Source organism: Protopterus annectens, chromosome 1.part2 (assembly GCF_019279795.1).
Source record: "Protopterus annectens isolate FY-2018-M chromosome 1.part2, PAN1.0, whole genome shotgun sequence".
Classification (NCBI taxonomy): domain Eukaryota; kingdom Metazoa; phylum Chordata; order Ceratodontiformes; family Protopteridae; genus Protopterus; species Protopterus annectens.
Genome location: NC_056727.1, coordinates 1,193,698,847 through 1,193,711,801, shown reverse-complemented (window position 1 = coordinate 1,193,711,801; position 12,955 = coordinate 1,193,698,847). Strand labels below are relative to the sequence as shown.

The following is a 12,955-nucleotide window of genomic DNA, read 5'->3' as shown; positions in this document are numbered from 1 at the left end:
ACTTGATTTGCAGCAGTAAGGATGTGTCTGTGGGCCCATAAGGGAAAATATAACAAAGGAGGGTAGATTTTTGAAGAAATTTATGAAAATATTTGGCATGGAAGATGTGAATTCAGTAATAGAAGATCTGAAGTAGTTACTTCATTTGATCTGCAAACTGTGGGTAGTCGGATCCGACCTCTGATCCGAACCGGCAGCTTTCCAAGCTTCAAGATCCAAGCTCCTAGCTCCTCCCCCTACCCATAATCCCTTACTACCAACCACATTACCTCAGATCGTTTTTTGCCGTGGCTAGACAGTTGCTTCCTAGTGAAGAGCTCCTGGCCTGGTGAGATTGTTCCTTTTTTTCTATAGCTAATCTCTAGTTTAAATTGTGTGTGTTGTTTTAGTGTCAAACCCACTTAAAAAAAAAAAAAAAAAAAAAAAAAAAAAAAAAAAAAAAAAACTTTTTCTCCTTAGTTTAACTTTGTCTCTCCCCCTCCCCCCTTAGTGTTTGGGTGTGTGAGAGAGAATTATGGCTGAGTCTAAGGCTATATTTTCGAAGTGTACTGAGTGTGGCCACAAGCTTTCCCCAGCTGATGGCCACACTCAGTGCGTTTTATGTCTGGGGGCAGCACATTTGCCGGAGGCCTGCCAGATTTGTGCGGCCTTCAACCCTCGGGCACTTGGGGACAGGAAGAACAAAGCTGATCCTGGCGGGAAAACTCCCTCAGGAATCAGCTTCTTCTTCCTCTCCCAGCTGGGTCCAAGCTACTCCTGTAGCTTCGGCGCCGGCTACTCCCTTAGCTGTACCCCGGGACTCAACCTCCCTTATCGGGTACTAGCTCTGTGGAGTCTGGTTCTTCCCATAGGGAGAAGAAGAAACATAGGGAGAGGGAGGGCCATACTTCAAAAAGGCAGGCAGAGTCTCATCCCTCTGCTCCGCCTGAAAAGATATTGAAGTCCCCTGCGAGGGTCTCCGGATCCTTGTCCTCTCGGCTCCGTTCACCTTCCTTTTCTCCGGAGCCAGAGGAGGATAGGTCTCCCTCGAGGTCTTCGAGGCGGCCTTCCCGGCCTGCCTCTACTACCTCTTCGCGGTCCACTAGAAGCATCTCTGAAGCAGACATGGATCGGATGATGCGAAGATTTTTACAGACCCAGATGCAGATGGGGATGCTCTTGCCTCCCCCCCCCCCCTTTGGGAGGGAGTGCAGCCCCCATTTTTGCCCCGATCGCTCCTTCTCTGACCCATTATCGGGTCTCTGAGTTGTCGGATCCAGGCCCTTTCGGATCCGGGGATACATCGGCGCCGACAGGGATAGTGTCTTCGCCGACTATACCTTCGAGCTTGTCGGATCCAAGCTCTCGGGGCCGAGGGTTGAGCATCAGATCCGAGGGAGTGGTTGTGTCTTCGGCGCCGATTGGGGCGGAGCACACCACTACCTCGGGTCCGATTGCTTCGGCTCCGACCCCGATCCTATCCTCGGAGCCGAGGAGGTTGCTTTCTCAGGCTGGTGATAGTGAATCTCCCTCGGCTTTTGAGGTGGTGGAGAGGGTAATGTCGAGGTCATCCAGGTCCCCGACCGGGCTTTCGTATCCGCCCGTGCCCCCACTGTATCGGGGTCTGTCTTCGATCATCCGTCCATCTGGACAGCCTGCCCAAAGCCTCCAGTTAGTTCCTAGGGAGGAACACCACCCGGTGGATGAGCCCTCTTCGGACAGCCCCACCGAAGAGGTGCCTCGGAAGCACCAGTGCAAAAGGAGGCACCTGGACTCCCCCGAGTCCATTACCACGGATACGGATTTGGAGGATACGGAGGGTTCCCCAAGGTCACCCCCTGAAGATGTCTCATTTGGAGACATCATGGAAATGTGTATAAGAGGGGGGTGGTCTGCCCAAAAGCCCTCCCTGGACGAGTCTGTATTTCTGGAGGCCTTTGAGGCAGGCCCATCTACCTCCTGGGTGTCCCCCCCAGCCGACCCCTTGGTGGACCTAATTACCACCAGGGCTTGGAAGGCGCCCGACACCGTGGAGCCTATCCCTAGACGCCCGGATAAGGTCCTCAGCCCTCCCTCTGATAGACCTTCTTGGTCCAAAGGCGTGCCGGTTGATGCTATGTTGGTGGCGGCTGCCACTAAGAAAGAACTTGCCCAAGAAAGTTCTTCGGTCCATCCGCCGGACAAGGAGTCCCGGGCTTTGGACCGTATTGGGAAGCGGATGTTTGCTTCAGCAACCTTTGCCATAAGGTCGCTGAACTACATGGCACACACTATCAGGCTGCAGCGTGACTTAAAGAATACGCTGCAGCCCCTCTGGAGTCCATGTCGGTCCCAGACAAAAAGGTTTTTGAGACTCGAATGGCCACTCTAAAGTCCATATCAAATACATCTATGCAGCTTCTTTCCCATGCCACGGAAGGAGCCGCTAGAGCTAGTGGAACGGGAGTAGTCTTACGACGGCACTCCTGGCTCCGCCTTTGTGACTTCACGGATCCCTTTAAGGCGTCCTTCGCGAACGCCCCTTACGATGGTTCAGCCTTATTTGGCTCATCGGTTCGCGACACGCTAGTCCAAAGCGAGAAGGATGGGAAGATGCTGTCTGCCGTCGGAGTCCGCTTCTCTAACCCCCAAAGATCCTTCTCCAGGAATCAGAGGGGACAAAAGAAGCTGTGGTTCCGTAAATCTCAGCAATCCCGTCCTGCTGCGGACAACTTGTCCTCTAGAGGCAGAGGAGGACAAGGTGGACGCCGGCCCAGAGGCAGAGGGGGCCCGCGTAACTTCGGGTCTAGAGAACCTTTCTCGGAGGGACCCGCGCAACAGCCCTGAGGGCTTGTCTGACTGTCCCTCTCTGGAGGCAGTCGGGGGGCGACTATCGGAGCACCTATCAAATTGGGAGTCCATTACAAACGACCGATGGGTGCTCCGGATAATATCCAGAGGTTACACAATACCGTTCTTGCATCCCCCGCAAACCCAAACATCTCCCCGATGTTCCACCCCATCAGAGGGAGTCCGCAATTCAAGAAATTTCGGAGTTGCTAAGAAAGAGCCATCCAGCCCCTCCCCCCAGATCAGTCCGGATCGGGTTATTACTCCAGGTGGTTCTTGGTGCCAAAGAAAACGGGGGACCTCAGACCCATTCTAGACCTTTCGTCCCTGAACCTGTTCATACACAAGGAAAAGTTCTGGATGGTCACCCTCCAATCTATTCTCCCCCTTCTGCAGGAGAACGACTGGATGTGCTCGTTGGACCTCAAAGATGGCGTACTACCCTATACTAATGGACAGACGATCCAGGAGGTTCCTCCGCTTCCGGCTAGAAGCCAGTCATCAGTTCAGGGTTCTTCCATTTGGCCTAACCTCAGCCCCCAGAGTGTATACCGAAGTCATGGCAGTGGTTGCAGCCCACCTGAGACTCCAGGGCATTCAGGTGTTCCCTTACCTGGACGACTGGCTCCTCACCGCCCCCAACAAGCATCTACTGGTTACGGCAAGAGATTACGCCCTCTCTCTGTTTGGTCATTTGGGCATTTCAGTGAATCTAAAGAAATCCTGCCTGTGCCCCACTCAAGCCCTAGAATTCATAGGGACCAGGTTGGATACTCGAATCTCCAGAGTGGTTCTGACATTGGTCAGGCTAAACAGTTCGTCTCGCCAAGTCTTGGACATTCTTCAGAGCCCCGCTCCTCCAGCAGAATTAGTCCTGAGGGCGTTAGGATCTATGTCGGCAGCGATCGGCCTTTCTCTCCATGCCCGTCTGCGAATGCGAGTGTTACAATGGACTCTCCAGGTCCAGTGGTCTCTATCGGTCCATCCCTTGGACATGCCGATTCCTCTGAGCAGGGCATGCAGGGACTCTCTACTTTGGTGGTTACAGGCTCAGGAACTCAAAGAAGGGAGACCCTTTGTGATTCCCCCAGTCAAAGCCACGTTGACCATGGACGCTTCCTGCCTCGGGTGGGGCGGGCATTACGCAGGCAAGTCCGTCCAAGGCACGTGGACTTCTCTAGAGACTGCATTGCATATCAACGTCCTAGAGATGAGAGCAGTGCTGTTGGCGTTGCAAGCTCTCCATCACCTTCTACCTCTGGGGACTATTGCAATCCAGATAGACAGCATGTCCGTTGTCTGGTACATAAACAGGGAGGGACCAGGTCTTACCCCCTGTGTCGAGAAGCCATGAGAGTGTGGGAATGGGCTATTTCCACCAACCGCTTTCTGATAGCAACGCACATTCCGGGGCGGGCCAACATATTAGCAGACAACTTAAGTCGGGTATTTCTCAGCCCTTACGAGTGGTCTCTGAATCCCTCTGTCGAGAAGCAGATATTCCTCAAATGGGGTCAACCTCGCTGCGACCTTTTTGCCTCACCCCTAAACTCAAAATGCAGCGATTACTTTGCGATAGTTCCCCCCAGAGGGGAATCCCCCAGGGACGCTCTGGTTCATGCTTGGCCGCCCGGTCTCCTTTATGCGTATCCTCTTCCTCTGACGAAATTCATCCAGAAAGCCTGTCTGTTGGGGAGCAGAGTGATTCTCATTGCCCCATTCTGGCCTCGACAAGTCTGGTTCCCCTTTCTGCAGTCTCACAGTGTGCCCCCCCCCATGGATTCTGGATCCCAGACCAGACCTAATCTCGCATCCAACGAGATGCCACACTCCGAACCTGGTCAAACTCCGGCTCACGGCCTGGTTGATCCAGTACCGTTAATGGCTAGGACTCCCGCTATCTCGTCCCCGGTTAAGGCCATTCTGGTGGCAGCTCATAAGCCATCCACCAGAAAGCTCTACAACAGTAAATGGAAACGTTTTTCCATCTGGGCAACGGATAACGAATTAGATCCCTTTACGGTTCCTATTCCCACTATCCTGGACTTCCTATCCCTCCTTTTTAGGCAGGGAGCTAGTGCGTCCACCATTAAAGTCCAACTTGCAACCATCTCTCATTATCATGTGGGGGATGGCGTAAATTCTTTGGCGTCAGCAAAGATATGCAAAGCCTTCCTAAAAGGCGTGTTTCTCTTAAAGCCTCCCATTAAGCCGGCTATGCCTCCATGGGATCTTACCTTGGTCTTACAAGCATTAACAGGACCACCTTTCGAACCGGCGGCCTCAGTGCCCTTAAAATTCTTATCTTGGAAAACTGCCGCCTTAGTTGTTGTTACCTCGGCCAAGCGGGTATCAGAGTTGCAAGCTTTGTGCATTAAGTATCCATACCTTATTTTTCACAAAGATAGGGTGGCCCTCAGGACTAATCCTTCTTTTCTAACTAAGGTAGCCACAGAGACTAACATTAATCAATCTATTAACCTCCCTGTTTTCTTTCGTAGTTTCCAAAACAAAGGTGAATACATATTGCACAAATTGGATGTGCACAGACAACTACGTTTTTACTTGCATAGGACTAAAGATTTTCGCAAGTCAGACCAGTTGTTTGTTTCTTATGCTAAGTCAGCCATGGGCAAACCAATTTCTAAGGTGACAGTAGCAAATTGGATCTCTCAATGTATCAGACAAGCATACATTTCAGCTGGGAAGCCAGCTCCGGTTGTCGTTCGGGCACATTCTACTAGATCTGTGGCTACCTCAACAGCTTTTTGGTCTAGAGTTCCAGTAGACAATATTTGTTCAGCAGCTACCTGGTCTTCTTCCCATACGTTCATTTCTCATTACAAGCCGGACATAATCTCCAGAAGTAGGGCTTCCTTTGGCTCCGCGGTGCTTCGGAATATCCTTCCGTAGGGACCACCCAGGGCCTTTAGGTAAGCTGGGGACTCTGTCCCACAGGTTGCAGATCAAATGAAGTAACTACTTCAGATAAAGAAGTTATGTACTCACCATAACGTTCCATCTGAGTAGATACTTCATTTGTCTACAACCGACCCCCCCCCCCCTGCCATCCCCCGAACCTCGATAAGGTATTGTCCTTTGGAGAATTTCTTCTCCGTCTTTAGCTTATAGAGCAAAATAACCGATCTGAGGTAATGTGGTTGGTAGTAAGGGATTATGGGTAGGGGGGAGGAGCTCGGATCTTGAAGCTTGGAAAGCTGCCGGTTCGGATCCGAGGTCGGATCCGACTACCCACAGGTTGCAGACAAATGAAGTATCTACTCAGATGGAACGTTATGGTGAGTACATAACTTCTTTTTTGGAGTGAATTTACATATTCCCCAGGATATAAAACTGGGCTAGGCTAGACAGAATTTAGATTTCATAGGAACGTTTGCATTGATACCACCCAATAACCGTTTCAAATCATACGCCAGTAATAGCTAAAATAAAAAGAGTAATGAAATAAAAATGAGACAATGGCGTTTTCCCACCTGTCTGTTGAAAAAAGAGGAATTTAAGGAATGGGTAGTTTAGATTATTCAGGAGTTTAGAGAATATAGAAACTTTGTTTGAAAATATAGCTAGGGAGTGGGATAAAATTAAGGTGGAAATATAGCTAGGGAGTGGGATAAAATTAAGGTGGAGTTTAAAAATAGAGTGGAAATAAAAGGAGATATAGTTAAGAAGTAACACTAATTATTTAGAGGTACTGAAAAATGTGGAAGTATTGAACAGGGTTTATCTCCCAGAACAAAAAGAGGATCAACTGCAGAATGGCAGGCAGAAAGTAAGGTATTACCTAAATAAAATGTACAACCTTAGATTGTTGTTAAGCAACTTCTTAACTTGTTAAGCAACTTTTTTTTTTATATCCCTAGAGCACAAAAACGAATCGGGCAACATAGTAGAAAAGGCTGTTGCCAGACTTTGGGAACCTATAACAAAGAAGATAAGAGATCCTTTAGAGGTATTGGGGATATTTCTGAAATTCTATAAGTCTCTATAAAGCAGAAAACTATGAAAGTGAAGAAAAGATGCAAATTAAAATATTTATGAAATAATTAAATATGCCAAGGTTCGACGCAGAAGAGGCTCATTTACTAACAGGATAGGAGGAGATGAGATAACAATTGTGACGTATAACCAATCTACAGAAAAGTCCCCAAGAATAGGTATTCCTGTGGAAGTTTGGAACCTGGGAGGAGGAAAAACTGAAAGATCTGAAAGCCTTAGTTTAACAATATCTTAAGAGAAGTACCACTATCCTGAAAGAAAATAATGGTACCTGTAAAACCTAAAAAGGGTAAGGATCCATCAGATCCAGCTTCATACAGGCTCATTTCGTTACAAAACCATGATTATAAAGTGTTTACTTTTGCCATTCTTTTTAGCTATTACAGACGCAAAGATATGGCCCAGTATGGTTTTGTGGAGGGGATGCAAACATTTGACATTAGTAGAACTTTGATCCAGAGGGAAGCAGAATTTAAGAAAATGCCATTGTTATTGGGGGGGGGGGGTCTTGGTGCAGAGAAAGCATTTAAGTAAGCTAAGACTTTATGAGCAGGGCAGTGGAGGAATTTGCATTTCTTGAAAAAATTACAAGGTTAATTAGGACAATATATGAGGGATTGGAGACTAAACTTTAAGTGGGTGGGGTCCTCTCTGATAATTTCTGCTCAAGCAGAGGAACCAGGCAGGGGTATCTCCTTTCCCCTCTATTTGCATTAATTTTAGTACCATTGGCAACGAAAATAAGGGACTCAGCAATTCAAAGATATAATTGGTATGGTAATCAAGAAACGTTGGCTTTATTTGCAGATGATTATGTACCTGACAAAACCAGAAAGTGTTGTGGAACATTTTGAAACAGTTTCATATCTTTCCGGGATACAAAATTAATGAAGCTAAAACAAAGGCAGTAGCAGCAAGATGTTAAGTTGTCAATCTCGCCTTCATTCTTGCTGGATGGGTTTGGAGCCGATCCTCGGCTCCAACTCGGCACTTGCTAAGCTCGAGAGCTAATTTTACCAGCTCGAGGCAACCCTATATCCCATGTTGCAAGGCGGAAATTACCCAGATCTCGTTTGCCGCTTCACTAACGAGGTGCCTTCTTTTACCAGCTCTAGGTAAGTGAACAGTTTTAGAGACTTTTCGTCTACTCCCCTTTAAATTTATATATATATATATATATATATATATATATTTGTATTTTGTTAATTAACGACTTACTTTATCCCTATTCCCGTCAGTGTTCCCTTCTTTTTGAGTAAATTATCCCCTTGTCCCTAGTTAGGCCTTAGGCCTTCCCCTTCCTAAATTTTTTCCTGTCAGGGATTGTTTGTGTATGACTGTGTTATCCCTGTTTATTTTAATTTGTTGGACTGAGTGTTTTTGTGTGTGTGTGTTACTGGTGTTTCATCGACACAGTTATGTCGAAGGACACTAAGGTCTCAGGCTTCAAGAAGTGACTCGTGCTGTCAGAAGATGTCTCTGACAGACGGTCACACTTCTTGTGTTTATTGCCTGGGACCTTCGCACCTGCAGGACTCTTGTGCCATCTGTCACTCTTTCAGCCCAAGAGTCCTGCAGGAGTGAAAAATAAGCTGATATTAAGGGGCTTATTAAAGCCCGAGAGCTCTCCCAACTAAGTCGGCGCCGGGGAAGCCCTCGATATCTGTTAAGCCTTCGGCTCAGACTTCCAAGCAGTCTGCTTCAGGTTCATCCTCACCAGGTTCGAGATCGGCTCCGGTCAGAGCCGATCCTTCCATACCAGTCTCAGTATCGGCTCCATCTGGCGCCGATACCGTCAAATCCAGACACTCAGTGTCGGCTCCGGCTGGAGCCGACGTATCTTCGGCTCCGATGGCTCCATTGATCTCAGAGATCTCGATCCCCTTCAGTGTAATCTATACATTCGGCTCCGAGATCACCCTTGCTCTCGGAGCGGAGCCATTCTTCTCTGTCATCCAGGCTATCTGATCACGACCTTGAGAGAGTGGTGAGTAGACTATTAAAGTCTCAGGCATTGGCCCAAATACTCCATAGCCCATCTCAACAGACGGTAGCTATCTCACATCCACCAAACATTCCTCCTTTGACTCTCTTACAGAGCTCGGAGCCGGAGCTCCTCGGAACCGGCACCGTTGTGACTTCGGAGCCGATACCACCCCTTTCGGCTCCGTTGTCCTCTGCTCCGATTTCCTCCTTGAGACCTTCATTGGAGGGATCCGGGCGTCTGGTCTTTTTTGTCGGCTCCGAGGGGGCGAGTGGCATCGGACCCTTGTCCGACCCAGTTCTCCCCCTCGGAGCTTCGGCGTTGGTGAGCTCGGCCCCGACATCTGCCTCTGAGCCTTCCCTCTCGGTGAGGCCTGGGGTTCCTATCTCTTTGGAGCGGGAACTTTCTGGTCTCTCTGACGGGGGAGCCTTCGAGGTGATGAGGAGTGTACTAGCCCATGGGCTTAGTCAACGGACAGTTCCATCAGCTCCTCCCACTACAGTGCCTGCTGACGTCTCTTCTCACTCTCTTGCTCCCAGACCCAGAGATCCAACACCTCAGGTTTCCCCATTGGGAATATCTTCCTCTTCCGAGGCTTCTCCTGATCCGTCAGGGGATTCCCCCGCATAAGAGGACATGTAAGAGGAAACATCTAGACTCCCCTGAGTCTACTACATCAGATACTGACTTGGATGAGTCTGAGGGATCCCCAAGGTGGTCCTCTGACCCTCCACCTCCTGGGTGTCTCCGCCTTTCGACCCTCTCATGGAGGTAGTGGCTCGGAAGGCGTGGATGGCTCCAGATTCAGTGGAACCTATCCCTAGGAGACCTTTAAAATTTATTACGGCCACACAAGATAGACAATATTTAACAAAGGGTGTCCCAGTTGATGCCATGGTGGTGGCTGCTGCCACCAAGAAGGAATTTAGCTGATCCTTCAGTACCTGTCCATCCTCCTAACAAGGATTCTAGGACTATGGACAGGTATGGTAAGCGGATTTTTTTTTCAGCGACTTTTGCCATGAGATCGCTGAACTACTCATGCCACTTCACCCGCCTTCAAAGAGATGTTCTTAAAGCGTTGTGAGAAGTTTTACAGGATCCGTCAGCTGCTGGGTCTCAGGATAAGATTAGCTCACGGCTAGGAATTCTTAACTCCATTGCTACCTCCTCCATGCGGCTCATTTCTTATGCAGCCGATGGAGCGAGTAGGGCCGCAGGCACAGGAGTGTCTTTAAGGCGTCAGTCCTGGATGCGGCTTTGTAATTTTGCAGACCCCTTCAAGGCGTGTCTCACAAACTCCCCCTTTGGCTCGACCTTGTTCGGTCCTCAAGTGAAAGACACTTTGACTAGATGCGAACAAGATGGCAAGACTCTTTCTGCCGTAGGAGTCTGTTTCTCCACCCCTTCTAGACCTTACCCCAAAGCACAGAAGGGAGGGAAAATGTGGTTCCGCAAATCTCAAGGAGTCACGCCTGACGCACGAAGTCAGTTTACCCCCAGAAGCAGGGGGGGTAACAATAATAGACGCCGCCCTAGGGGCAGAGGTGGTCCGCAGAATCAGGGTAGCAGAGAGTCTCTGACAAATCTTTCCAGCATCCCTGAGATGTTGCCCGATTGTCTGCCTTCGGAGGCAGTCGGGGGAAAATTATCGCTGTACCCAATAGCCTGGCTTTCCCTTTCTCAAGACAAATGGGTACAGTCACTTATATCCGAGGGTTACAAAATTCCCTTTATTCAAACCCCAATTCAACAAAAGGGAACCCTTCCAGACGTTCCACCCGGTCTAAGGGAACTAGCAGTACTAGAAATATCAAAACTGCTAGTAAAAAGAGCCATCCAGCCAGTCCCAGCAGACCAAATAGGATCCGGAATCTACTCGAGGTTCTTTTTAGTTCCAAAAAAGACAGGGGACTGGAGACCAATATTAGATCTGAGCAAACTCAAGTTTGTAAAGAAATCAAGATTCCGGATGGTCACGCTTCAGTCCGTTCTGCCCTTTCTGGGCAAGGACAATTGGATGTGCTCGATAGATCTTCGGGATGCGTACTATCACATAAAAATTCACAGACGCTCCAGAAGATTTCTCCGCTTTCGGCTGGGGACCAGTCACTTCCAATTCAGAGCTCTGCCCTTTGGACTCGCTACAGCCCCCAGAGTGTTCACCAAATGCATGGCAGTGGTTATGGCTCACCTGAGACGTCAAGGATTCCAGGTGTTTCCATATCTAGACGACTGGCTCCTCACTGCCACCACCAGGCATCAGCTTCTCCAAGCCAGAAATTACACTATTCACACTTGCAGAGGGCTAGGAACTTCTATAAATTTCGAAAAATCTGCCTCGTCAATCTATTACTTTTATAGGCGCAAGATTGGACACCGTACAACTTTCAGCAAGGTTAACAGAACAAAGGATCTTGGATATTCAAAGACCCGTCCAAGTGATTCTCTTCAGCAACAAAATTCAGGCCAGATTTGTTCTGAAAGTACTGGGTCTTATGGCGGCCGCCATAACACTTCTTCCCCTTGCCTGCTTTTACATGCGGCTTCTACAATGGATGCTATTCACCCAATGGTCTTTTCAACAGCTTCCCATGCATCACGAGATCATAGTAACTCCAACTTGCAAAAGACATCTGACTTGGTGGATATCGTCCCCTCAAAGCCATCAAGGCAGACCATTTGTTCCTCTTGCCCCAGTTGCATCGGACGCCTCCCTGATCGGGTGGGGGGGGGCATTATCAGTGCAGAATGGTCCATGGCACTTGGCAACCTTTCGAGTACCATCTGCACATAAATGTTCTGGAGATGAGAGCAGTGCTTTTAACGTTGCAAGCCCTCAACGACTCTTCCCCTGGGAACTATTGCAGTCCAAACGGACAATATGTCCATAGTCTGGTATATAAACAAACAGGGCGGAACCAAGTCCTATCCACTGCGTCGAGAGGCTCTCAGACTTTGGCAATGGGCAATCTCCTCTCACCGGTTTCTGATAGCAACGCACATCCCTGGGAAATCCAACATCATAGCGGACAGATTGAGCAGAGCTATTCTCATGCCTCACGAGTGGTGTCTCAGTCAGTGACGGAAGAGATTTTTCAGAAGTGGGGCCTTCCTTGCTGCGACCTTTTCGCTACACCTCAAAACAGCAAATGCCCAGACTTTTTCTCTCTCTTCCCCCTTCCAGGCCATCCCCCCAGGGACGCTCTAACCCAAGATTGGCCCCGGGGACTTCTTTATGCCTTCCCTCTTTTTCCGCTGATACCACAGCTAATTCAGAAAACAACCGCCTTGAGAGCCAAGTTGATTCTCATTGCCCCTTATTGGCCTCGACAGATATGGTTTCCGTTCCTACATAATTACCTATTGGTACAGCCATAGCATCTGGACCCAGTTCCAGATCTTCTGACCCACCAGTCTGGTCAACTGCACCAATCCATTCCTTCTCTCAACCTCACTGCTTGGTTGCTCCACTTCCATCCTTAGCCAGGCTTCCTATGATTTCTAATCCTGTACGGGATATCATAGTAGCTTCCCTAAAATCTTCTACCAGAAAGATCTGCACTAGTAAATGGCGACGTTTCTCTTTCTGGGCAAAAGCTAGGAACATAGACCCCTATACTGCTCCAATTCATTCGGTATTGGACTTCCTAGCTGACATTTTTAATTCAGGATTCTCTTCTTCTACAGTGAAAGTTTAACTGGCAGCCATTTCAAATTTTCATATAGGCTTTTTGGACCACAACATTGTCACATAAACTTTGCAAGGCATTCCTTCGGGGTATCTTTTTATTGAAACCTCCGATTAGAGACCCCCCACCACAGTGGGATCTAAATTTAATTTTAACATCTTGATTCTTCCCCCGTTCGAACCTGCAGCTGCCTGTTCTTTGAAATTGCTTTCTTGGAAGACACTTTTGCTAGTTGCCATTACATCTGCCAGGATAGTATCTGAGCTTCATGCTCTCTGTATTCGCCCTCCCTATCTAATATTCCACAAAGACAGGGTATCTCTAAGGACTAATCCGTCTTTCTTACCAAAGGTGGCATCACAGACTAACCTAAATCGATCCATTGATCTTCCAGTATTTTTCCCGAATTGTTCTGATAGAGCTGAACAAAAGTTACATTATCTCGATGTTCACC

At 48.5% G+C, this 12,955-nt stretch overlaps 1 protein-coding gene across 1 annotated transcript in view; it reads left to right on the top strand.

Moving 5' to 3' along the window:
• CTPS1 (CTP synthase 1) overlaps nt 1-6,817 on the top strand; it is a gene marked incomplete in the record, with an annotated part of 606,469 nt that extends 599,652 nt beyond the window's left edge. The window contains 1 exon segment of the mRNA XM_044060229.1: nt 6,690-6,817. Within this exon segment, the coding sequence (XP_043916164.1) occupies nt 6,690-6,817 (128 nt within the window).
• Nucleotides 6,818-12,955: the final 6,138 nt, after the last annotated feature.